This window comes from Phodopus roborovskii, unplaced genomic scaffold (assembly GCF_943737965.1).
Source record: "Phodopus roborovskii unplaced genomic scaffold, PHOROB, whole genome shotgun sequence".
Lineage (NCBI taxonomy): Eukaryota > Metazoa > Chordata > Mammalia > Rodentia > Cricetidae > Phodopus > Phodopus roborovskii.
The window spans coordinates 655001-682369 of NW_026126616.1; the positions used below are offsets into that span (position 1 = coordinate 655001).

The 27369-nt window shown below is 45.5% G+C and overlaps 1 protein-coding gene across 6 annotated transcripts in view; it reads right to left on the minus strand.

Moving 5' to 3' along the window:
* Positions 1-27369, minus strand: part of Abtb3 (ankyrin repeat and BTB domain containing 3) — a 225031-nt gene that overhangs the window by 66495 nt on the left and 131167 nt on the right. For all 6 annotated transcript variants that reach the window (XM_051206234.1, XM_051206231.1, XM_051206233.1 and 3 more), the window contains exon 3: positions 17019-17223. In XM_051206234.1, coding sequence (XP_051062191.1) covers positions 17019-17223 — 205 coding nt within the window. The remainder of the gene's footprint in view (positions 1-17018; positions 17224-27369) is intronic.

A 27369-nucleotide genomic window follows, 5' to 3' on the forward strand; every position in this document is an offset into this window, starting at 1 on the left:
ATTAGTCATCAGTGTTTGGGACAGTTTAGGTTCAGTGCTTTGTGGTATTCAGGTTGAGATAGTTTATTGTATCATGGGCAGGCACTGTGACGTTCCAGTACTGGGGACTCCACACAGCAAAGGGGAGACTCTATGGAATACTGATACATCCAGCAGGCAAGTGCACAGGAGAGAGTTGCTTCCTGGGAAATCCAGTAGGAGATTCAAGGTTGTCCCCCCAAAAACAGTATGTGGAGATTGGGCTTAAAGAAGGTGTCAGTCTAGTCTGTCATCAGGTGTGAGCAGGGGTCATGGGTCATAGGGTGGGCTTGATTAGAGAAGAATGAACTCTGCTTGTGCTCCTGTTTGATAGAGTCTTACATGTCACATACATTATTAAAGCAGAAGTCTACACAAAGTCACAACTGGGGGTTATGGATCGCCTTCTGCATGGTAGAACTCTGTTGTGTATATTGTTTGAGACTACCCAAAGTGAGTTTCACGAGACATCTATCGCCATGGGGTTGAGGGGCTTAGAAAGCACAAAAATGACAGATATGGATAGAAGATGCTCGATACAAAGGCTAAATAATCCAGTCCAAATCAAACAATCTCCAGCTCAGATCCAAGATATGTGACTGTACTAACCTTTTAAAAAGTATAAAAATGAGATTGTCAGGCACAAAAACAAGCTAATCCATACTTAAATTAATTCTAGAAAACGAAGCACTATCTACAGATGTTCTGTATCAGCAAAAACTATTTGCAAACCAAGCATATTAACAACATTTAATTTTCTTTTAGTGCAAAGGCCAAAAAGGGTAATTGCAGTTATTTATATGTTCAGAAAACGCTAGACAAATATATTTATTTCTCAAATGTAAATTTCTTTAGATCTTTACCAAGTCAAAAAAATGAATAAAAATTAAAATTTGAGAGACAAAAAACATGGTAGATAGTTCTCTAGAACAGTCTCAAGGTGTGTTTATTAACTGTCCTGAGACACCTCAAGAGAATCATTGTTTGAGCATTTATCATTCTTGCTACAGGAAGCAAATGCTGAGTGTAGACTTCAGTGATTGCTTTGACCTTAGCATTTCCACACAACTCAAAGAAAGCAATTATTCTCTATAGCATGTAAAAGAAATGTCTCTGGGACTCTCAGTTAAGATTCACTACTAAATTCAGTCATTTAAGTAAAATGTTAATTATTGCATTAGAAAAAATATTTTATGATCATAACTACATATATATGAAATATATAATATATTATGTGTATAATATATATGTATGTATCTTACACCTCCTTCTTCCTAATAATCAAGTAATCAATTACTTTTTTATTACATTTAAATTTATTATTAGTGTGTGTGTGTGTGTGCATAGGTATATCACAACTTGTGGGAATTTGTTCTTTCCTTCTACTATGTGGGTCCCAGGGATTGAACTTGGGCCATCAGGTTTAGTCAGCAGTCAGCAGCTAGGGGCTTACCCAGTGGACCTTCTTGCTGGCCCAGAGTAGACTCATTTTTTAATCAGACCTCTGCATTATCTTCATAACCTTTTTTTTTTTTTTTTTATGTGGGTCCTAGAAATCAAACTCAGGTTGTCACACTGCGAGGCACACACCATATTCAGCGTCTTTCAATCCTTCCGGGTAGCATCTTCACCTCTCAGGCTGCCAATGGAATTAACTTCCTGCTTGGGTATTTCTCCTCACTATCAGCAATGAACAAGGCTTGTCCTGTGTTCTGCTGTATCTAACAGGGCTTCCGGAAGTCTTTAGAATGGATGAATAAATATTTGTTAAATGAATCAGCGAAGGTATTGTACAGTGAGTTCTTCCAGATCAAACATCACTGCCTCCAGGAGGGAAGGGGAGGCTCACAGGAATCAAAAAGCTAAAAAAATTTACGAAGCTCAGAAAGTTCCTGAAGTAACAAGATTTACAAGGTTGAGACCCCTCCTTAACGTTATGAAATCAGTAAAACAAACAAACATCACCATCACCACTACCTCTAACAAAAGGGAAAGGAGACATCTTCAATGGAGCTGCCTGCAGCTTGGGCAATGAGCTCAAGGAGGCGCTCCTCAGAGTGTTTTCCATGCTGGCCTGGGCCTTCCCACTGAGTCACCCATGCCCTGTGAGTAATCTCTCACCTATGATCCTGTAAGTGACCCCAATAAACTCCCTGGCTCATGAAATGAGACTTGAGAATAATTGGCTCTTGGTCTGTCATGGGGCCCTACCTGGGATGAATGGATGCCTGTTCACATCTCCCCAGGAAAGTCATGCAGTGGAATAAATTTGCAAATGTGCTTGGCTTGAAAGGTGGTGCTTTGTGGTATTGGCTTATAAAGACTAAGGAAAACGATAAAAATAGCCAAATGTGATTCTTTTTAGTTGCAGTAAAGGAATTAATTCCACATCATTAGGACTTAATGAGAGATTTGGGCAAAAACTAGGTTAAAAGTCAGACCTAGGAACCTATCAAGGGCCCAGGATAAATTCCAGTGACCGCCCCCCTCCCCACATTAGCCCTTTCGAGAGACAGACGTGAAGTAGAAGTAGCGAGCTGGTATTGGGTCTGTATTCCTCAGAAGCAAGATGCCTCTGAGCCAGCTCTGCCATCTCAGTGGTACTGGTGCTGGGGGGGGGGGCGGCTGGCAAAGGGCACTGGTGTGTGTGTGGGGGCAGCTGGCAAGGGGCACGGGTGAAAGGCTTTGGGATAAACTGCAAGCTCAGTGATACCTAGAAGGATGAGACTCACGATGAAGCAGGTTGTGAAGTTGCTCAAGGGACTAATTACAAATCTGTGTTTTTAGGTAGTAAGGACAGACTAAGGCAGCACCTGCTTCCAAAACCTTTTGTTTCCTTGCCCAGTGACACCATGCATCTCAGTTCAGTCCCCTCATCCTCAGGAAGTCAATGACACAGACGGTCACCGAACTCAGAAGAACCCAAGTTCCTTTGCGTGCCTGACCTGTCCACCTTGGATTACAGCTCCTAGTGCCATCCGTTTGCTCTGCCCCAGACTCCTTGGCCTCCTGGCTAGTCCTTACACTTGTCAAGTATGCTCCGGCACCAGGGCCTTTACATTTATTGTTCTCTGTGACTGGCAAGGTCAGTCCTCTACTCCCCTGGCTTGCTGACTCCCTTCCTTCTCTTTTGATAGGATTTGAAGCCCATGAAAGCGGGCATTTTACCCGACCCAGTAGCTGCTTATTACTTGTCTACTGAATGGGTGAATGCAAAATAAACATCTCCAGGGCAACAACTTCTAAACTTGGTGATGGTGCATAGTCCTGAACTTGGGGATACTGCAGAGTCCTTCTGAACTTGGTGACATATGAGAGCTTCTGCTCTAGTGTGAAAAGCACAAGAAAAGAAAGCCACAATCTAGAAGCTTTATGGCCAGGAGCATGCAGCATTCTGAGCTGACGCTTAAACTTTGACATCAGCCACAGCTGAGAGCGTGGCCCTGAGCCTGTGGGAAGGTGGGGTTTACCATCAGGGTGTAGGCAGAGGGTATAAAATAAGAAGAGGGAAGCCTGGGAAAATAGCTACCTGCTTTTGCTAGCCTCTTAGCCAAAATTCCTGTGCCTGCCAGGGCCTGACTGGCTGAACCTTGACCGAATTTCTCAGTCAAGAGAGGAAGCCTGTCTGGGCAGGGTTTAGTATGCACAGGAAAAACATGACATGCTGCAGAGCATAACCTGAAGTCCACAATTATAAAGACATGCACACACTTGGCTCAGTCGGGCACAGGAGCAATGACCTTCGTATAAAAATGGCCAACGCTTGCTTTCTGGTGCTTTGGAGATGTCCTTCTTTGTAGAACAACCCTGAAGGATGTGTGGGTAGGCCCAATTGTGGAAAGAAAGTTTTCAGGCCTCTGGAAGTTGCCATTCATTTCCCACAAGGCCTTGCTTCCTGAAAAAGGAAGTAGGAGGCTGGCTGGGCAAGGCTCATTTTGGGGAAAGGTCTGGGCTTCTCCGCCAATTTCTCACTCACATTGGCCATCAGAGGCCCTGTGAATTATCTTTCAATTGCTCTCCTCCAAACAGACTCTTTATATCCACTCTCTCTCCATAGATGTTTTAGTCATGCCATGGTGGGTAGTTTTCAAAGAACAGCAATTGGCAAATTGGAAACAGTCCAAATGACCAGCAACTGGAGAAACATTAGGCAAATTACAGTACATTTAGAAGATGGAATATTTCACAGCCATTAAAAATGATGTACATGTATGTTCTGCAGCACCAAGAAATGCTTATGGGACACTAGTAAGTGGCATAAAAGGGATATAAAGTTATATACACAGTGCAAATATTTTAAAACTCACACAACAACAGAACCCATGAGAAGATGTAGATCATTTTAGTTTTCCTTCTTATGTTTTTCTGCATTTTCCAGTAGTTATAAAAACAAACTTACATACCTTCTCAGGAAAAAATAACTAAGAATTTGAATTTATCTCCCTTTACATTGCAGCTGTAAAACAGCAAAAGAACAAGATGGAAGGAAGGATGGATGACTAAATCAATAAAAATCAAGAAACTAGACAAGTGTGGAGGCTCAGTGTGGAGCGAGCCTTTGAAGGAGGCAACACTCAGGAATACATCTTGTGGGCAGAGGACCAGATGTCCTCTAGTTCTGCTAGTTTCCAGCCTCCGTGTCCTAGCTAGGTTCCTCACTAGCTGTGTGACACAGGCAAACTGAATAACCTCTCTGAGGCCAAACTTATCCACCAGATAGGGATAGCAGAAGGGAATGATGACTAGGATAGGCTCCCATGGAGATTCACTGATGCACTGTCCTTAGAAGGCGGCTGGCATTGGGAGTTTCTGGAGAGATGCACAGCCATGCCTAAAATGGCTGCTTTAGGAAGCTCTGCTCTAAGCCAGGCCTGGAGGCACAGACTACAAACCAGCTATTCAGGAGGCTGAGGCGGAAGGATCACACGTTCAAGACTCGCCTTGGGCAACAGAGCAAGGCACATTTGTCAAAGTTAAAAGTGTAAAGAGGGTAAAGCTCAGTATCAAAGCGTTCGGTAGCATGTGTAAGACTCGACTTCACTCTCTGGGTACAGGGTTGCCTTCTCCTACAAGTGCAGCTCCACATAACCAAAAGCAATCTACAGAGTCAATACAATACTCATTAACATTCAAATGGTATTCTGCACAGAAACAGAAAAAAAAAAAAAAACCTAAATTTCATGTGAATTCTGAGGAGCTAAGCAGTTCCAATCAAAGAGAGCAATGCTATAGGAATTATAACATATCTTCCGGTTATACTGTAGAGCCATAGTAACAAAAACAGCATGGTACAGCATCAAACACACCAGTCAAAAGGACAGAGTGTCTACATTAGGTTGGCCTGTGGGGGGGGGGTTGTCTTAACTAAGTTAATTGATGCTGAAATACCCAGCCCATTGTGGATGGCACCATTTCCTAGGTGGGGGGGGGGGGTCTGGAGTTGTATAAGAATGGAGAAATTGAATAGAGCACAAGCAAGCATGTGCTCTTGAGTGGGGATGCACTGTGACCCAGCTATTTTCAGCTCCTGCTGCTATAACATCCCTGCTATGCTGTGCTGTAACCTGGCATTGTGAGCTAACATAAGCTCTCCTCGAAGTTGTTTTCTTGTTGGGGTACTTTGTCACAGCCACAGAAACAAAACTAGAACCATCATTCCCTGGGGAAAGACAGCCTCTCCATCAAAACGGAACACCAGAAAAAGAAGGAGGAGGAGGAGAAGAAGAAGTTATCCAATTAATAAATGGGCAAGTGAGTTGAACAGGAAGTTTTCAAAAGTAACATAAATAGTTGCAAGTATATGAAAAAAATGTTCAATATCCATAGCCTTCAAGGACGTGTAAATCAAGATTACAGTGAGGGTTCATCTCACCACAGTCAGAATGGCTAACAGAGAAAACAAACAAGGGATACTGCTCAGGATTTGGGGACAGAGTCATTCACTTCTGGCGGGAGTGTAAACGGGTGTAGCAGTGGTGGGAATCAGTGTGGGGTTCCTAAAACACTTGAAATGGGGATGCTGAATAACTCAGCCTAATCACACCAGAAGGGCTCAAAGTCAGAGCCCACAATGCTGGGCCACACCCATGTACACTGCTACACTGTTCACAACAAGCTTGGAGATGGAATTAACCAAATAGTCAAATGGTTGGAAAAAAACAGCAGCTTTTCATTCAGCTGCAAAGGAGAATGAGATCGTGAATTATTTGCAGGAGAGTAGAAAGAAATGGAGGTCATCATGTTAACAAAATAAGCCAGACTCAAAGACAAATAGCATGTTTTCTTTCAAGTTGGGAAAAGACTGAAATACATGTGTGTAAGACATGAACTTTGGGAGCACATTCCCTGTGGAGGGATACTCCCTTAACCTAGAGTCACCAGGGAGGGCCTAGGCTCTACCCCAAATGACTTGACAGACTTTGATGATTCCTCATGGAAGGCCTTGCCCTCCCTGGGGAGGGGATGTGGGTGGCATGGAAGGATGGGAGGGAACTGGGATCAATATGTAAAATTAAAAAACAAATGTTAAATAAAATAAAAAGAAGAGGTCTATTTGAGAAGTGGGACCACAGAAAGGGAGATGTGTGAATATGAGCAAGAGTATGTGATCCACATATATGAAAATGCCGTAATGGAACCCATCATTATATCTGCTAGTTAAAAAAAAAGCTAAACTGGCTGTAAGATGATCCAAGTGGGAACATGGCCCACATTCCAACAGGTAGCTCGCTGGGCCTGGATCTGTAATGATTCCTCTCTTGGTGCCTGGGGAAGGAGGACTTCCCTGGCTGCTATCCTGAAACACTGCTGTCAGCCATCACAGACCTGTCAGTTCCCCCGTGAGGCCACCAGGCTGCCCTGCTGAGCATCTGAAAGGAGGCAAGGCCCCTGGTGGGCATGGGGAACAGACTCTTTGGTTTGGTTCTTTTTCATTTAAATTTACATGCTCACCCTTGGGGAGGGATTGCAGTACTGGGCTGAGCAGCTGTAATCTATGATTCTGTGTGTTATAAAAGGAAGGTTTCATGGGCTGGAGAGATAGCTCAGTTAATAAGCCCTGGCCTTGGAAGCATGGGGGCCTGAGCTCGAGCCTTAGGACCCACGCATAAAAACACCCAGCCTTGGCAGTGTGTGCTTGTAACCACAGTGCGGGGAGGGAGAGGAAGGAGGAGGAGCCTCTGGCTCACTAGCCAGCAAGCCCAGACTACTGGGTGAGAGTCCCTGTCCCTAAACAAACAACGAAGGACCAAAATGATTGAACAAACCTATAAGGTGGATAGGACAAGAGCAATGGTGCCACTGACCTCTGGCCTCTGTACATGTTTGCACCCACATGAACTCTCTCTCTCTCTCTCTCTCTCTCTCTCTCTCTCTCTCTCTCTCTCTCTCTCTATTTTCCCCCTTCCTACAAAGCAAGGAGAAGCTGGTGCCAGACCCCATGAGCCTGCTGTGGTGTCCAGTGGGGGCAGATCCAGAAGAGGCCTGGCCTCTGAGAGGAAAAAGGCTATACCTGCATTCTGGGGGAAGGTGCTGTCCTTCAGTCTGAGTCTGCCCCTTGGCTTGTCGTCACCTGTGGGCACAAGCTGTCCCTCTTCCTAGGAAAATTCCCTAAGTAACCCAGCCAAAGCTGTTTAACAAGTCCCAAGGCTTCAGGTATCAACAGCACAGATGCTGGCGAAGCCCCATTTGCCTGGATGCTGTCCCCAAGGATGTCCCCTGTCAAATATTGCCTTACCTCTCCTTTGCACAGTTCTGCTTTAATTTGCAGTCTTGAGCTGTGTAGAGGCACTGGGCCACCTGGGGGGGGGGCTGCAGGTGATCGTTAAATTGGGAGCTGTTCTTTGGTGGTGGCTCCATAGCTGAGCATGCTGTGGGCTGGCCATGTCGGGACAATCCCACATCTCATTTGTTTAGGTAGACTGCAGAGGGCTTCTGGGGTAAGGAGATCAGAGGTTGCAGCCAGCCTCCACTGGGACTGCTCGTAGGCACCAAAGATCAACAAAGTCCCCACAGCTGGGAGATGCAGTCATTACAAAAGCTATTTCTTGTCTGTATGTGGCTCTAAAATATGGAGGTTGCTTTGAACAAAAGTAAACCAAAGAATGAATAGTAATACCTTGTTACAGTGCTGTCCAGGCCCCAACAGCTTCACCTGGGAGCTAGTTAGAAAGAAAATGTGTAGGTTCCACCTCTAGGGCTAATGTGTAGAGTTTACATTTTATCAAGATCTCCATCCTTAGCCTGTCCCAAGCCCATCTGGTAGACACCATGGCAGCAAAGTGATGACGGCCATTGTTTCTAATATACACAGAGACCTTTAAAGTGCTCAAATATATCAAGTCCCAAAGCCTCATGTGCACTCCTGGAGTAGTTTCCCAAGAAAGTGAGGCTCGGAGTAGTTAAGTAACTTGTCCAAGACCACTCAGCTAATGAGTGTCAATGAGTCAGGATCTCAAGTCATGATCTTGTTTAACAGGTATGTACATGGATCAAAACCTCACTGTATCTTGTGAGTAGATTAATGATTCTTCACCAATTTCTTTTAAAGTGCTGAGATACAGTTAGACCTTGAATAAGAATGATTTTTTTTTTTTACTGCCAGTCTAATTTGTTTTATCTGAGGACAGGAATGTGAGGGTTACACCACACCCTGTCCATGCCAGGCACACAGCAGATGCTGATTAAATGATGGTATGTCACTCCAGCATCACCTCCCTCCTCAGTGGTCCTTTCTGATCTTCACAGATGGCAGTGGATCTCTCCTTCCAGCCTAGTATGTTGCTGTGCCCCCAGATTCTCTCCTGGACAGACCAGGAGAGACATATCCTGACATATCCTGTATCCAGGACTCCTTCAGACATGCCCATATATCTGAGACCATGGGTCCTGAGCTTACATTGCTGCATCTGTCAGGCTCCTGCTTAGGGGGTGATCATGCGAGGACTAGGTATGCACCCAAGGATCCTGCCATGTAAGTGCTCACTGAAATCACTAGGCATCCAAGGGATGACATTCTGGATTACAGGGTGAAGAATGGCATCTGCAAGTGTCAGTGACTGCAACAGGCATGTATGTGAGTTCAGCAGGTGCCCAAAATGGCTGGCAGTTGAGGAAAGAGGTCTGGAGGGTACACAGCATGTAAACTGTAGAGCTGGGGGCTGTGAGAAAGGGTAATGACAATATGTGTTCTGAAGCAGCACCCGGTGTTCTCAGGTGTTAGAGTGCAGTCCCATTTAGTCCCGCAAACATCTACCTGGTGCCTATGCTCTGCCATGTCATGCCATGCTATGCTATGCACTGAGCTAGGCTCTGGTTACTTAGTACAGTCAGGTGGGAAGGGAGGGTTGGTAGATGAAGTGATATCCATGATTAGCCTTGAAAGATGAACTAAGGACGGCCCCCAGCTGGTGGCATAGAAAGGGGCAGAGTATTCCTAGTGGAGGGTAAGCATGCGCAAAGAAACTGAGGTACCACCTTGCAAATTCTCTGTAAAGATGACTGTGGGTCTAAGTGAGTCCTCTAATCCTACTGAGCCTTGGTGGTCTTCAACATGAATGAAGCAAGTGAGCTTCACCTATCCCAGGACATCCCTTGACTTTAAATCTCATGTCCAGTGGCAGAGCAGTTCACGGAAAACCCATGCTTTCAGGAGTTAATGAACCAACAGGACTAATACAAAATTCCCTCTCTGTGTCATGAAGCAACCTAAACACCTTTGTTTAGTCACGGTGCTTGCTTGCCTCTGGCCATGCAGAATGTCTTCCTTATAGCTTTTTGGTACTTATCATATTCCATTTATAATATGTGCATCTTATGACATGTAAACACCCATAAAGGTCACAAAAGATTCTAAGGATTTAAGAAGAGGTTTTCCAATGTTGTTTAAAAAAATCCATCATCTGTTAACAGAAAGACAGCCTAATGAATATGAAAACACACCAGAGGTCAACTCCAAGGGTTCAAGTCCTCAATTCAGCTGCCCTTGGGCAAACTAATTAACTACAGCTAGGACTAGAGAGAAAGCCTCGTGAACACTTACAACTTACCTTGTGAAGAATGCGTTGGTATTTAAAATTCAATCTGAATTTTTTTAAGTGACAGTTACAATTCACATTAAGGTCAGCAATTTTGTATTTTCTAGAAAGGGCCAAATACTACTTTCAGTTTTATGAACATTCAGATATCTGTCACTAGGAATTGGTTCTACCACAGTTCAAAAGCTGCCATATAATAATATGTAAGTGAATAAGTGTGGCTGTGTCCTATAAAACTTTATTTTCAAAACTAGGCAATAGACCTGATTTTGGCCCATGGAGTAGCATCTTCTAATGTGTGCACCATGTTGACTTGCTGGCTCACTCATGAACTTTAAAGCTTTCAGACTGACATTTACTGGGGTTAAAATAATTTTTCCCCTGGCCAGTTAAAGCAAGTTGCAGCTATGTTCAATTTGCAATTATATCACATTATAAAACTTTGCCCCCTAACATCAATTATTTCAAATTTGACATGCTTGTTTTCTTCATTACAAATCATTTGAATGGTGGTCAAGATCAAGACCAGTTTCCAAAAAACCCACAGTAATAGCTACTTTTAGCTGTTGGGATTTATAATTACCACAGATATAAATCTCTGGGCATGTGTGTGAGGGAATATCTGATTAGGTTAACCTGGGGGGGGGGAACCAGCCCAAACTGCGGGGACTGGTGTTCTAGACTGAATAAAAAGGAGAAAGAAGCTAGCATCAGGCTCCTCCCCTCTTCCCCCCCCACTCCTGGTTGTGATGCAGTGTGACCATCTGTCTCCTGCTCTTGCTTTTCAGACTTCCTTGCCCTCAAACAGTGAGCCAAAATAAAGCCTTCCTTGCCTAAGTTTCTCTTGTCAAACATATTTGTCACAGCAACAAGACAAATAACTAATCCAACCACCAATAGCTATGTAGCAGGCAGGACACTTTTGTGTGCCTATTCATCTGGGCCCACCAGTTCTGGGCTGGGCATTTAGGGACCAAAAAATGAGCCAATGTGATCCTCTTTGAAGGAGGAGGGGGCATCTTTTTTTCTGAGAAGTCATGTTATAATCCTTGTTGAGGAGGTCAGCTTTCAAGGCTTCCAGGGTGTGTCCTTGTGTGAGACAGTATCTTGGTTCTCAGCTGTGAGAGTGTAAGCCAGCCAGTTATGACTTGTTTGTCCAATATGGTCAAAAGTACTGAACTATGAAAATTAACCATGCGTGTATTATTGTAATTTAAAAACAGCAAAGTAGAAGTGTGTAGTGGGGACTTCTGACTCCCAAGAACCAGAGCTAACATTCCCCAGTTTGAGAATTCCCATGCTGTGCCATGGTTCCCCACACTGCAAATGCCCTTTCCTCAATTTCCCTGCAAAGGAACAGCCATATATATGATCTGAAACTACACAGTGTGACAGGTGTCATATTTAGCTGATAAGGTGATGACAGAGACCTCCCCTCTCTCTGGCAATGGTGACAGAAATCTCCTAGTAGTACCCCATGGCCAGTAGTAGTGTCTGAAGTCAGGTGTCTGGGTCACCTCCACTGATGCAGGACTGGGTGTCACTTGGACACTGCTCTCGCCTGTGAGCCCAGAGATCTGGCTCTCTGGCTCCAGTGGCCACCATAAACCTTTGGAGGCTGGCTCAACTAGACCTGGTTTGGCACAACAGGCCAGCAGCCCATGTCCTATTCAGTAGGACTAAGAACTTTTCACTCTTCACTCTGCCAGCCTGGAGGAACTACCATTTGACCAGATATGGGACAAAGCTATGCCCGAATAATTGTAAGAATTTCTCTGGCTTAAAAATCCCATATATCCTGGAAGAATCTCACAGATTAGCCACCAAGTTCCCTTCAAAAGATGGTTATAAGAGTCAGAGAATTGAGGAAATGCTAAATTTCTGGGTCCTTGTCAAATATTTCTAGCTCATCAACATGTGGCCATTTTTATGGTGCACAGTGTTGCCTAGTAACACAGTTGACACTACAATTTCTCCAAGTTTCCAGGGGAACAGAGCTAGAGAATTAATCCAAGGTCAACCTCTCAGAGAAGAAGGCAGGGTGTATGAGCCTTCTGCCCATGCCCAGCCTCTCAGAGATTTCCTTTGCTTTAAGCAGTCCCCTTGGGTTCAACTCAGGGAAAGAAGCAGCCTATGGAAGATTTACAGACAGTCTTCTGGATGTTTTGCACAAGCCTAGGAAAGCCCTGGGAGGCTGTTGAAATAGGAGCCTTGCTCACCCTGTAGATGCAAGTGCATTAAGAAGTGATGGTAGAGATGAACTTTTGGCCACACAAGGATCTAGGAGAATATAATTGGGTGACATAAGGTTCTGTCATGTTTACTTTGTGAACTCTGTTTCTTCAAGTGTAAACTCTCCTGAATGGTAAGGCTGTTTTGTTACACGCCATTAATTTTCCTCAAACACTTGGCAGTTGATGCATGAGTGATGATCATGGTTGTGGCTGAGATTCCCTCCAGAAGGCATTCAGACACATTTGTTTGTAAATTCTGCTTGCAGAAGAGGTGAGAGCTATTGCTGCGTGAATCAATTCTGTTTTGTGTTTTTTCCAGAAAGACTGTGGCGGGCAGACCTGTTCCTACTCTTCCAAGGGAAGCCGTTTGGTGTACCTCCCTGACAGCACCAGCTACTTAAGGATACAAAGTGTTCCTATTCGTCCTCCTATTTTTTTTTTTTAACGTTGTGACGACAAATGAGTGAATTCATCCATGGCCAAAGACATCCAGGAATCACTGATATTTCCAATGAACATAATGACTCAGGGGACTTGTCCTCAACATAAGATGGTTCTGTTTTAAAAAGTAGCTCTCCCTTACCTCCATACTAAGGCGTTGGAACGTACCACTGCTATTTGGAAAACAAATAGCTTAATTATAAATCTCACAAAATCTGTCTGAATTTTAACAAGGGATATACCCACCATGCTCGACAGCTTGTAATAGGTCTAGAAATAGTACCCGAAATCCTGATAGAACACAGGCCACAGTGATTTCATATGCAGACTGAGCCTCTACAAATTGCCACAGAGAACAAAGAAACCATCCAGAAAAAAAATGTAGCAACTGGAGGACTGGTCCGTGTGACACAGAAAAGTAGCATCTGTAGTCTACTTTTTAGTTTTTCAGTCTAAAAAGACTCTGGACTAGAAGTGACAGTATGAGATATGAAAGAATCCGTGTTTTACTCAGTTATTCCCTAGGCTCTCTGCTGGCATGGAGAGAACCATATCAGTCCTGGTCTTAAGGAGCTAATGGTCTAGAAAACACACACACATCCCTACACATCATACACATATACTAACACAAATACACATATAACACACACACACACACACATACACACACACACACACACACACACACACACACACACACGCACACATGCACACTGCAGTCCTACCCAAATTTGCAAGAAGAGAGAACCAAGATGAAGCCACTGAATAGGGGTGGGGAGATAATTCAAAGTGGAGTCCTAACTCCCAAGGTAAGTTCTTTTGGTTTTGGTATGAAGTTGATTGAGAAGAATCCGGGGATTTCTCTCCCCTGAAAATCCCTGCATGAGGGTTTCAGACACTAAACTCTGAAGTGCTAAGGGACAGAAGAGAGCTGTCTTGTGGAAAGAGCCACTCATGAGCTTCTGTGGGGGCAATGATATGAACATTTCAGAGGAAAAAGTGTATGATGGCACCTTTCTATTTTGGTAGCAGCAGTGGGGAAGGCTGTTCTTATGCCAGGCTTGCCCTGGGTGTCTCTGCTCTGACATCTAACTCACTGCTTGTACCTGTCCCATGGGCACTGTCCTTTCTCATGTTACAGATGACAAAAGGAGATCGAAAGAGGTGGAAATCACTTGTTCAAGTTCTCAGAACTGCAAAGCCGGGCTGGGATTCCTAGCTGGTACCCACCTGACTCACCACGCTGTAAGATTTCCAGAAGATGAAAGCTATCACAACTTTAAAAAATGCTAACGTCTACTTTGGTTTTTGAAAATGCAACCGAGGAGGAGGAATGGAAGGGATGAGATAAATGGCTTTGAGGAAATCCGGGACATGTAGCTCATGTCTTTTTCAAGTGTGTCCTGGAAACTCTGCACTCCTTAGAGGATCTCTTTAGACTCCCAACTGCTCCAGCCACACTCTGAATATCCATAGATAGACTCAAGAAGGGAAAATGGCTGCTGATAAACACAGTGGATATCAGAGCCACCCAATTGTATGGGCAGGGTCACACAACTGGGTGCCATTAGGTCTAAGCCATTTAGATCTGTGGCCGTGAGGAGGGTGGAGCTGGCTGGAAGTTATTAAGCCTCACGTGCATGCAGACCATTGAGAGATCAGTATCCATAATCAAGGTGAGGGAGGAGGAGGAGGCCTGAAGCACAGCCACTGCAGCCAGGGCAGAAGGGAACAGAAATGAGATGTCACAGATGTAACATGAGACATGTGCTGTCCCCTGGGTAAAACATGGCTGTTGCGCTACTGAACCATCAGTATCTGTGATTACCCTAAGGAGACCTGGAGAAGACTGGGTCATTAACTTTCTAACACACACGAGTGGAGAAGGGTCTCACCAGACCCTGCTTCTCCCAAGATTAAGACAATTAAGAGGCAGTTAACAGGGTTGCTTGGAGGAAGGGACCATGAGGGCCAAACCCCTCTTCAAAGATGTATGTATGTTTGTATGTATGTACGTGTATATGTATATATGTATACATAATATTTACATAAGTGTTAATATTATGCATCTATCTTTATATAGTGTGTGTTTTTTTGATTAAACTCACCATTACACTAAACCAGACGTGCTTGGAATCAGTTCCTGGTCTATTGTTTGGTGCCATATCTACCAAGTCTGAGTAGACAATTGTTTATCTCTCCAGGAAGAGTCTCACATCAACATGCTGGCTGTTGGATGCAAGAGCAGGTACAAGAGTCCTACTTTTCTAAAGCCAATGAGAGTGGCTTCATGAGAGACCAGAGACAGGAAGAGCAACGGATTTGGGGATATGATGACTTCAGCTCCAAGATGATGTCAGTACTCCCAAGGGACATGTTCCATGGGCAGCTGGAATTGGATCAGCCCGTGCTTTCATTTTATAAGTGCGTGTTGGCTTCCCACTGGCACCTAGCACTGATTTTGGCATTGGCTGTGGAGTGATAGGTCAACCACATGTTTAGTCCACCATCATGAAGGTCACAGGCATTGTGTAAGCCTAAGAATCTGTATGGAATTGCAGATTACAATACTAGGCAGGAAAGAACAAAGGGTTCAGGACGAATTAGTTTCAGAGTGTGAGACTAGCCAATGGGAACCTGAAGGGAACACAGGGTAGAATGAGGAGATTCTGGAGCTAGAGGAGGCAGCATTGGGCTTGGAGAAGCATCATCTACAGAGAGGCAAAAGTTAAAGGTGATACAGGAAGGTGAGCAAGGAATCTCAACACTGTCTAGGCTCTGAAAAGCTTGGTACCACTTAGGCTGAGGCTCTTTCTATCTATAGTCAAAGAAATCAAGGTGTTGGCGTGTCTGGCTACAGTTAGACTTTGTTCAGGGATCATGGACATTCCATCACCTCCCCATGTGGGATGTGTCTGCCCATGGGGATTTGCCTAGGGTGTGTACCGACTTCACATGGAAAGTGAGGGACCTAGGTGACTCCTGACCCCTCAGCTTCAGATGACTGGTTACTGACACTAACTTGGAATTCCTAAAACCCAGGAAGATTCCCATTGCCTGTCCAATTTTCATCCTCTTGTTTTAGCAGAAAGCTGAGAAGTGGGAGGGTCTTAAGGAATTCCTCCCAGGCCCAGCTACTGTGGTAGAAACAGCATCTACCCAGTTTTTAAAGAACCACTTCAAGTGATAGAAAGGACCCCAGGCTGGGAGTCAATCAGCTATATGAGCTTGATGGCTAATGGTGACAAGATCAAGAGGGGCATTGATTGGACACTGTGTTTCCAACAGCCCTGTGAAAAACATTCTTTTATTATCCCATTTTACAGAAGAAACCAAGGCACAGGTGATGAGGGGATTTCCCCCAAGGCCTCAGTTTTAGTCAGGAGTGCTTGAGTTTGAACCCAGGCAGTATATGTTAGAGACTGTTCTCCTAGGTACTTCTCTGTTATTTCCATTGTACTGAGAACAGGGAAGGCCTGTGTCAGGGTGGGGCCTGACTCAGGAGCCTAGAGAAAAGACGGGAAGGGAGCCAGGAAGCGGACACTTCCAGGTAGCCTGTTCTTGGAAGCTGTTCCTAATCCCAGACTCCAGAGAGAGAGTGAGAGCCTCCCAGAGGATCATGGGTAAAGGAAAGCTGAGAAATTGTGTAACTCAGCTCCTCCGTGTGTAGGAGGGAGGCTGAGGCAAACAGAAATGGAGGGACACAGTTCAGAGCCCCTTCCCATTCTTCTCTTCCCACAAGGGTTCCATGCTGCAGGGACAGCTAAGCGACTTCTCCCAGGACAGCCTAGCATCCACTCCATCTGAGAGACCCTCTGCTGGCTAAGCAGCTGCTCTGGTTCACTGGGGCTCCAAGATAGCAAAGTAGAAAGAAAGAAAGAAAGAAAGAAAGAAAGAAAGAAAGAAAGAAAGAAAGAAAGAAAGGAGGAAGGAGGGAGGGAAGGAGGGAAGGAGGGAAGGAAGGAAGAAGACATCTAAGGAGGTAGCACCCCCAAACAATCTTTACAAGGAAGCCAGACTGCACCCCGGTTCCTGCCCCTCTGAGATAAGCGGGTACACTCCTGTTTTTATCCTGTACAGAACCAGCCACATATAAAGCTATTTCCAAAACCCCACCAGGCTTTAAGATGTCTCCCCAGGTCACTAAGGTCCCCTCCAGTGTGCTATGGATAGAGGCAGCAATTCCTGCACCCCCAATCCTCTCTTCATCCTAGCGGGGTAATACCAGTCCATTGCAAGGCCGGTGAGCCAAGAGCTTTTCTGTGACCCTCAGAAAACAGGCAATTCATACCTTTCCACCTGGAGGTTGACCTTGGAGGGTTCCACGTTGGGATTTTCCCACTCCATTTGTGGGCAGTGCATGAAGTAGCAGAGTGTGTACAGGGCCTCTGGCTCCCAGTAGAGCGCCCCCTGCTTGTGGTGCAGGGGCGTGCCATTGCCGTGGTGCTTCGCATTGAGGGGCTGCAGGTGGTGCATCGCCCGGGACACCAGGTCACCTGTGGACAGAAGCAAGATTTCAGAACCTCCAGGTACCGACGCCAACCTGAAGATCTTAGCAGAGACGCTGGCCCCGGTTTCCCCAGCCACTACATCCAGCGTCAAGCAGAGAGGAAAACCGTTCATTGGTCATGTGACAGTCAGGGACACGGTCTGCAGCACAGATGGCAATGGAATCATTTGCAGTCCCGCGCTTCTGGAACTCCAGTTGCTCCCCCTCCCTCTCAGGTAGCCCAGGATGGCCTCAAAGTCACTATGTAGCTGGGATTAAATTGAACTGATCCTGCCTCCATCTCCGGAGTGCTGGGATTATAGGTGTGAGCTACCACACCCACACAATATGGTGTCCAGGATGGAGCCAAGGGCTTCTTTGGGCATTATAGGCACACCCTACCAATTTAACTATACCCTCAGCCCTAGAAACCCAATTTCTAAAAAGGCCCAGCAAGCGCTTTGTGCTCTTCTCCTGTTAGTTGCCTCTCCTGAATCACGATGCTCCTATCATATCCACAGCATGGCTGATGGTAAGTCCCCCAGAAAGCCACACTAAGCTATCCTGTCCATTTCAGTTAGCGCTCACGCTGTCCTTTCCTAGCGTGTCTCTCAGGATGTGAGCTTTACAAAAGTCTGTTTCTTTGCTGTCCTCATCTTGTACAATAACCCACTCTTACGTGGTTCCTGGTGCCAGCAATAGTTTGGGTGCTTAAATCCATACCTAAAAAGTAGCTCGGACTTGACGTGCACCCCACAGGCTATGAGTTGAAGGCCTGGCCGACAGTTTTACATCAGGGACCTTTTGGAGGTGCTCAGAGCCCAGGGATTAATGTGCCTGGTTTGTGGGCTGCTGGGAGGCAGTGAGAACAGATGGTTTCTATCGGGAGGAAGTTGGTTACTGGCTGTGTACTGCGGAGAGGTATATTTTCATCTCCAGTCCATGAGTGGAGTTGCTTTGATCTGTCGCACACTACCCACCACAATACTCTGCCTCAGCACAAAAATGGAACCAAGGGACCACAGATTGGCAACTCAAAGAGTCAGTCAAAGTATTCTTTCCTTTCCATTTATTTCTTGGGCATTTTGTCTGAGGTGTGTGTGCATATATGGATTTATGTTTCACTACATTTGTGCAGACACCTACAGAGGTCAGAGAGCAGCAGGTCCGCCAGAGCTGTGAGCACCTGGTGTGGGTGCCCGGAGCTGAACCCAGGGCTCTTGAGGCATCTCGCCAGCACCTGATGCAGACTTTTAAAAGTCTATTTACACACAGAAATGGAAGTCTGGGGCTGGAGAGGCGGCTCAGAAGTGAAGAGCACTGGCTATTCTTTCGGAGGTCCTGAATTCAATTCCCAGCACTCACCTGGTGGCTCACACCCATTCCTGTGCTCTCTTCTGGCATGCAGTTCAGGCACACATGCAGGCAGAACATGTATATATAATAAGTCAATAATTCTTAAAAAAATAAAAGAAACACAAACCACAAAACAGAACAAAAACAAACAAACAAACAAACAAACAAAAAGAAATGGAGGTCCCAAAAGGTTCCATAACCTCTCTAGGTTACATAGCTATCAAACATGTAAGAGGAGAGTTGAGATTTGAACTTACAACTCTGGCTCCAGAATCTATACACTTAGCCAAACACCTTGAGCACAGGGGGTCTCTTTCACCCTTCTCAGAACTAGCAAACCTAAGGAATATGCTGGTCTTTTTTTTTTTTTTTTTTTTTTTTCCTTTATCAGGGAATCGGACTTTAGTTTTAATTTGTGTGAATGTGGGTTTGTGCATGTGAGTATGGTTTCCACAGAGGCCAGGAGAGGGAATCAGATCCCCTGGAGCTGGAGTTTCAGGTGGTTGGAAGTCACCTGATGTGGGTTCTGGGAACTGAACTTCTGTCTTCTGCAAAGAACTCACCTGTGAGCCATCTCTTCAACCTCAGACCAGACTTCCTAATCAAGCCTGCATGTTGTCCCTGGTCACTGGGCAGATCTTCCTGGGGGCAGCTGACTGAGCTCAGAAGCACAGCCTTGCCCTGGCCCAAGACAACGGTTCCATTTTTTCATGCCAAAGTGAGCAGTCTTTGCTGCTCCTTGCTGGATTTTAAATGTACTCATTTTGTCTTATTTAAATACATCCACGTAATGAGGAAAATTATGCCCCTTTCACAAATAGAATATGAGCATCACTTGCCGTAAATAGAAAGTAAATCTGATGAAGACAGCTCAATTTTGGTTCTGCCTTCTTCTTAAATGAGTAACAAGTATCCGAAAGGGGGCTAGGGGCTCATATCAAACAGAGGCTTTTTAAGTAATTAAGGTTAGAGCAGATTTAAAAGAAGCAGCATATGATGAGCATCTTTTATCAAACACACTTCTTGGCCACTAAGTCGTCTCATGTACAGTGGCATGCACTGTGCACACCATTGGAACCACTTGTGTAAGGTATGAAATGATTAGTGTTATGTGTCAGCTGGGCTGGACTGGAGCTAAGTTGCTTGGTCAGACACTGACTTTGAGGTGCTTTTTTGGACCATTTTACTGGGAGCAGACTCTGAGAACAGAAGCAGAAGACCTTCTGTTATGCGGATGGGCCTTGGCTAATTGGTGGGACACCTGAGGAAAAAAACTGGTGCTGTAGAGATGGCTTGGCAGCTAAAAGCAAAAAGTGCTCTTCCAGACAACCAGTTCCCAGCATCCCACCAGTCAGCTCACGGCTGCATTAACTCCAGAATACTTGATGCCGTCTTCTGGTCTCTGTAGGTACCCCACACATGAGGCATGGTGGACACACACACACACACACACACACACACACACACACACACACACAGAGAGAGAGAGAGAGTAAATAAAAATAAAAAGTGGAAAAAGTTGAAGTCTCCCTCTCTTGGAAAAGGAGTTCTGCCTCCAGGCTGCGTCAGCTTTTGTTAGAATCCCAGTCTGCTGGCCTGCCTTGCAAGTGCTGGGCCTGCAGGCCACAGTCAGACCAGCCAAATCTTTTAAATCATTGCTGGTCCTTCTACTCTTCTTACTTTGTAGCTTAGGCTGGCCTTGAACTCACTGTATAGCCCAGGCTTGATAGGATTTTCGGAGATTCTCTTGCCTCAGCTTCTCTCCCATGTGCTGAGATTATAGACATGAGCTACCATGTCTGCCTCTCTCCTCCCTCTTTCTCTGTCTGTCTGTCTTTGTCTACCTGTTTCTCTGTCTGTCTTTCTCTACCAGCACAATGTCCCATCCTGCATTGTCTGGCCAAGCCCAAGACTGAGCCTGTCAATGGCACACTTTACCTGAGCTCAAACCCCAAGAACATGAAGTTCTGTGACAAGCACTTCTTCCTCTGAGGATTTAAAACTCTGCATTATCTAAAAGAGGAGCTACCACCATACACGATTGTGGGACAGTCAGCTCCATTAGGACATAAGGTCCCTAAGCTCCTCCATCCTCCTCAAAGCAGGTTTGGAGCTCTGCCGCTTCTGATGGGAGGGGTTGAAATACAGTCCGCAGGCTGAATGACTGGTCCGCAGGTGCATGGGGCTGAGCAGCAGGTGCTGCAGCTAACTGAGAAGTCAACCTGACTGGATTAGGGACTGTCCGATAGCTGGAAAAGCATTTCTGAATGCGTCTGTGTGGACATTTCCTGACAGGACTGGCATTTCAATTTGTGGACTAAGAGCTATTTGCCCAGTGTGGTCACCTGATCAGCTGAGGTCCCTGATGAAACAGAGTGACTGGGAAGGAACATTCTCTCTGTGCTTTGGATTCAGAATACTCCCTCTCTCACCCTTCTGCTTATTGCTACGTTGGGAAAAAACGACAGGGCACCAAGGCCGCACTTTGATCTTTGACTTCCCAGAGATCACATCTGTGATGAGTCGATATTCTGCTCTTGATTCAGGGCTTAGTCCATAGCTGGTCTATCTTTCTCCCTTTCCTGAAGCTGGAAGAAGCAGCAGAGAAAGAAGCAGGCAGGAAGGAAATCCTCTGTGAAAGGCACAAGAGCATGAAAGCCGCTGGGGTGCCTGCAGGCGGGGAGCAGAAAAGGAGGTCTGCTGCACGCAAAAATAAGGCGCAGGGTAGCAGGGCACTGGGTCTCTGGGATCAGCAGGGCTGAGACCACTGTGTTCGCAAGCCCCAAATAGGACAGGAGCCAGCAGCTCAGACTCGGAACCATGGTGGACGTCAGCAAGCCCATATCTATGTCCTGAAAACCGTGCATATGTGAAAGCTCTAATCCAAATCACACTGCCACACGGGGAAAGACCTGAGTGCGAACTGTGAGGGTGAACACTCCACCAGGAGTTTGGCTTCCTCTCACAGGTATCAACTGACCACAGCCTTCTGTGTGTGTGTGTGTGTGTGTGTGTGTGTGTGTGTGTGTGTGTCGGACAGAGGTGGTCCACACTAGGCATCTTCCTCAAACACTCCCCACCTTATTTGCTTTTTGAGGCACGCTGTCCTGAATTTGGAGTTCAGTGCTGGAATAGACCAGCTGGTCCCAGAATCCCAGAGATGGGATTGCAGGTCTGCCCCAGAGCTTTTTTTTTTTTTTTTTCCTTTCTAAATGTGGATTTAGGGGAAAAACTCAAGTCTTCATGCACATGTGGAAAGCCCTTTACTAAATGAGCCTCCGCCCTGCCCCATCCTGCCCAGATTTGGGATGTTTTTTTGTTTTCCAAATAGCTGGAAAGGACAGCGACACTCAGGTCCTTAGCCAGTCAACCAAGACTTCTAGAGCTGCAAGAGTCTCCAGGCTTTCTCTCTGCGGGGCTCCCAGCAGCAGGCAAACCATTGCCCCACTGTTTTTAGGACCAGTCCAGCACCTGATGAGCACCACCAAGACACCCGGTATGCACTTTCTTGTACCCACAGCATCTACAGCGCACATGGATATGGTTCAGTGTTACAGCTGTGGTTCTTGGCTACATTGGCTTTCAATTCCAAGAGACATTTGGGGACGTCAGGAGACACTTTTGCTCTTCACACTATGGAGCTGCTATTGATACCCAGGGGTTGAGGGTAGGGATCCTGCTGACCATCCCCATGATCAGGCCAGCTGTCACAACAAAGACTTTATCTAGCCCCGCAGGTCCACACTGCTAAGATGGGAAACTGAGGCCAGGTTGCAGAGCAAGGTGAGGTCAGACAAGGTTCCATGTGTTGCTAGTGCCTATGTCTTTCTCTGTATATCGGTCCAGTTTCCTTCTCCAAAGGCAGCCAGGTCAGCTGTCCAGCCCTCAGCCCATCGTGAAGCAATTTGGCTTTATGCAGCAAATGTATTATCAAACACCCCAGTCCCCTCAGTCAGTAATCCACTTCTGGGAATGTGTCCCAGCGTTGGAATTCAAATGCTGCAGAGCCTTCATGTACAAGGATTGGCACCCAAGCCTTATTTACAGACTCCCAAATCTGGCAAACAAATGTCCAGAAATAACAAGAAAAAAAAAAAAAAAACTCTAGTACACCCACAAGGTTAAATAATAAGCTTGGACAGACACAAAAAACTGTTGACACAAAACTGCAATATCTCGAGGAGGAATCTTCATTAAAACGGTAAGTAGGGCAAGTGCTAACTTCAAAATTACTTACAGTATGGTCAGGATTATGTTATTAAAAGTATGCACAAAGTAAATATCAGTAGGAGGAAGCCACAGTTGACCAAGGATTTTTCTGCACTCTGAACTTAGGATTCTGGCACCTGGGGGTAGGCATTTCCTTTCCTACACTTCTGCCCAGAGCCAGACTAGAATATTCTTTCGCCCAAAGGCTCTGGTGCGGGAGGACCTCAGAGGTCCCTGGAAATTTACACACAGTTGCTGGCTGCTAGAGGATGGAGAGAAGTTGTCAATGTTAATTGTCAACATGATAAAACCTAGAATCAACCGGGCCTCTGGCACGTGTTCCTTCCAGGATCATTTTGGTTATGGTAGTTGCCAGGAGACCTACCCTCTGCAGGTGGGAGATCTGGGCTGTGGCAGACGGAGGTGAACTGAGCTAGTGCCCTTGCATTAATTCATTGCTCTTGGCTCTGGACTGTGGATGGAATGTGACTAGCTGCTTCAAGTTACTGCCACCTTGATCTTCTCACAGAGATAGGCTGCAACCTGGAATTGTGGTCCACTTAAGCCCTTTATCCCTTAAGTTGTTCTTATAGGGTTTTTTATCACAGCAACAGAAAAGAAACTTAAACAGGAACCATGAGAGAGGCATGTGAGAGGGCAATAGGGGAGGCATACTACCAAAATATATTATTTACAGGTGTGAAAATGTCATAATGAACCTGTTACGTATAATTAACACATATTAATAAGGAAAAATTCCTGTGAAACACTTCAGAATGAGAAACATCAAAAGTGGGTGGAAATGGGGTGAGATGGTGGCAGTGGTTTCTAGCTGCTAGGGGCCTTCCCGTGATCTGGGGGCACTGGGAAGGCTGGTGGGTGGGTGCTCTTTGCCTTGTAGTCTTACTATGTCCCCATCTTCTTGGGCACCATTCAGCCCACCTGGCATTCTCAGGTCCTTGATTTCTCAACTTGGACGATATTACTACCCATATCCTCCCAGCTGCTGATGGTTGATCAGATGATGATGGGAGATGTCATTCTGTATATGTTTCTCATACTGGTTAATAATAAAGCACTGTTGGCCAATAGGAAAGGAAGATAGGAGGGACTAGGAGACAAGGAAGAAATAGGAAGTAGGAAGGAGGAGTCAAGATGGAGAGTCGGAAGAAAGCAGTAAGCCGCCGGCTCCCCGGTAAGAGAAATACATAGATCAGGAGAAATGGGTTAATAATTAAGGCAGAGCTAGCCGATAAGAAACAAGTAACCAGGCCAACAGTATTGTATCAAATACAGAGTCTCTGTGTATTATTTGGGGCTGGCGGCGTGGCGGCAGGTCAAGACCAGCGGCGGGTCAAGACCAGCTGCGGCAGGCGGAAAAACTGTACGCCGTACAGATGGCGCCCACGTGGAGCCCACATCTTCCAGGGAGTCCTCTAAAATGCCCTGGTCAGAATCCCGTTTCCTTGCATACCTTCAATACACCATAATAAAGATACAGCTGCTTAAATTTGTAGTGCTTTCCACTTAACTATCTACACGCATGCTTCCTCCCTGGAGCCCCAGGCACAGAGATCACATTCTATTTCTTGCTTCTGGGGAACAGTATAGAATGCTCTTTGCCTGCATCTTAGCACCCAATCTTCTGCTATTGAGTGGTGAGTCTGGACAATAATTTACTTCTCTGTGAAAAGGGAAAATAATGGCAGAATGAATTTGTCGTGTGTTTTAAAGAAAAAAAAAAAACACATAAATTACCTAGCCTTGGCATTCTTGTCTGTAAAACGGATATAATAACAAGAGTTACATCATGGAATTAAATGAGGAATACATATACACACAGTACTCAAAAAAGGGTCTGGAACATTGTTTGTGCTTAATTAGCATTTAGTTCTATCGTTTTGTTTGTTTGTTTTTGCATCGTCATTGTCATTGCCATCATTGTAACCAGCATCTCCACCCCATCATTTCCATCATCATTACATCCTTGCCAACATCACGACATCATTATCATATCATTTCTGTCATCACCATGTTCATCATTACTAACATTGTCACCCCCTATCACCATCATCTCTAATCATCATCAATATCATATAATTTCTGTCATCACCATGTTCATCATCACCAACATTATTGCATCATTCCAGTCACCACATGATTTCCCTCATCATTGTCATCTTCATCCCTAGACTAGACGCCCTTAAGATATCTCTGATTAGGGACGCCCATTCAAGATGAATGGGCATAGATATTTCAACCTCATTACCTCTGCTTGAAACTTTCCACTTCATAAGTGGTACATGCTGTCTTCCTTGTCTGTGACATGAGCCCCAGACAAAAATTCATTTTTTCCACCAGCTGCTCTGAGCTTGGGCAGCTAGAGTTCAGTTCAAGAAACCTATCTGAGAATCCATCCACTGGTAATTGTGTTTTTCAAATGTCAGCCACCTGGGAATTACCATCATGATGTCTCTCATATCTGTGCACAGCTTGTACAATTTATTTACTTAATATTTTTCTCTTTAAATTGCCTCACTTGTTCATACAAATAAATTTATTTTAAAAGGAAACTTTATATCAGTACCATAAATGGAAAACCAATATTTCCTCATGCTCATGAAATATACATAGTAGTAAAAATTAAAAAGGTTCTGTGCATCATACAATCATCTTCCATGCCAGCCCAGGGGATGCTTCTCAAGCCTGCCCAGCTCCAGCTCTTATGTACAGCCTTCCCTGATATGGAGACTGCTGCAAGCCAGGGGTGACTGCCCTGGAAAAAGATCACACTTTCCAAGGGGGCTACTTCTGCCCAAATCTGTGTTGAGACAGCCCTTTTGTTTTGAAAAGAAGGAAAGGAAAGAAGAGAGAAAAGGAGAGGGAAGGGTGTTAGAGGCAAGGAGAAAAGAAGTGGGGAGGGGAGGGGAGGGGAAGGAAGGAGAGGAGGAGGAGGAGGAGGAGGGAAGAGAGGGTTGCATAGACTGTCATTATGAAGAAACCAATGGGAGAGCTTTTCGTATGGAGGAATAGAGAGAACAGCTAAACACACAGGTCTGGATTAAGTAGGAAACCTGCTTCTCATTCATTCATTGAACAGACATGTATTGAGTTATATAGTATGTCAGGTATTGTTCTAGGTACTGAACAAGAAACAGGTATAGAGAGTGATGAGGGAGGTTTAAGTGAGGTGGCAGTCACAGCAAAGTGTCTTCAGGGAGGCGGCATTATAGCGGAGACTTAAAGGAAGCCAAGGGAATCTTGTGCGTATCAGGGACAAGAGCTTTCTAGACATGAGGAGCAGCTAGTGCAGATGCCTTGTGGCAGATGCATGAGTGGAGTATGTAAGTCTCTGACCAAAGGCAACTTAGAGGAAGAAAGAGTTTATTTGGCTTACATTTCCATCGCTGTGGGAAGTAGGGGCAGGGACTCTAATGGGACTCCTAAGCAGAAACCATAGAGGAACATTGCTAGTTAGCTCACTCCCAGGCTCATGCTTAGCCAGCTTTCTTACATAGTTCAGGTCTACCTGACTAGGGATGTTGCCACCCACAGTGGGCTGGACCATCCTACATCAATTAGTGATCTAAAAAACACATCATAGAGAAGCCTACAGGTCACTGTTGGAGGCAGCTTCTCAACTGAGGCTCCTGCTTCCCAGATGACTCTAGTTTGTGTCAAATTGACAAGAGCTAACCACAATACAAGATTATATAAGTGGTAACACTTGCTGAGGAGAAAGTATTGCCTTACTAGGGAGATGAGACTTTCCCACTGGATAAGCTGTCTGAAAGGTGGGCAGGGCTTCCTGGGTGCAGCTTTTGTTGAGTTGTCACTCAAAGTTCACTCAGATATGGCAGAGAGGGCAAAGAAAGCAGTTTGAAATTAGACTTTCCTACTTTCTGGCTGTGCATCCTTGGGCAAGACAGAGACCCTTCCTCACACCCAGCTTTGGTTATCTGTGAAATGGAAATACTGGCAATGCCTGGAGTGTCTGCTATGTACTTTACACACACACAGAAGCCTCAGACTTGGCTGTTCTGAGTCTGTAGCAGCTCAGTATGGAAGGAGCATCAGGTAGAAGAGGGATCTTCACCTCCCAGCAGCCATGAGTCAGCAAGCGAGCCAGGGATGGCTGGCATCCCCAAATTCCCTTCAAGGACACCCCACCCCCAGTGGCCACAGGCTGGAATACAAGCTTTCAATCTATGCCTTTGGAAGACTTTCAGTGTGGAAGTGAAGCCCAGTAACAGGAGGAACAAAGGCAAGAGTTCCAAGCATCCCAGTGACTCAGGGCACTTCAGAATCTTAATATGATTTGCTGAAGGAACAAACAAGGTGGCATGGGGAGACACCCCCGCCGTCATGGCCAGTCCCCTCCTTAGGGACGTGGCAACCTTTCTGAACGTTGTGTGCCTCCAGCTTAGTTCAGAGCTGGAGGAACACAGCCCCACCTGGTACCCTGTCTTTATGGAGGGGGCTCTGGGGTCTGAGTGGTGCCACTTCAGGTGACCCTGGGGGGAGCACAGGTCTGTGGTGATGTGTAGCAGATTGACCTTCTGGATGGGGTTTCCAGCCCTTCAGCTCA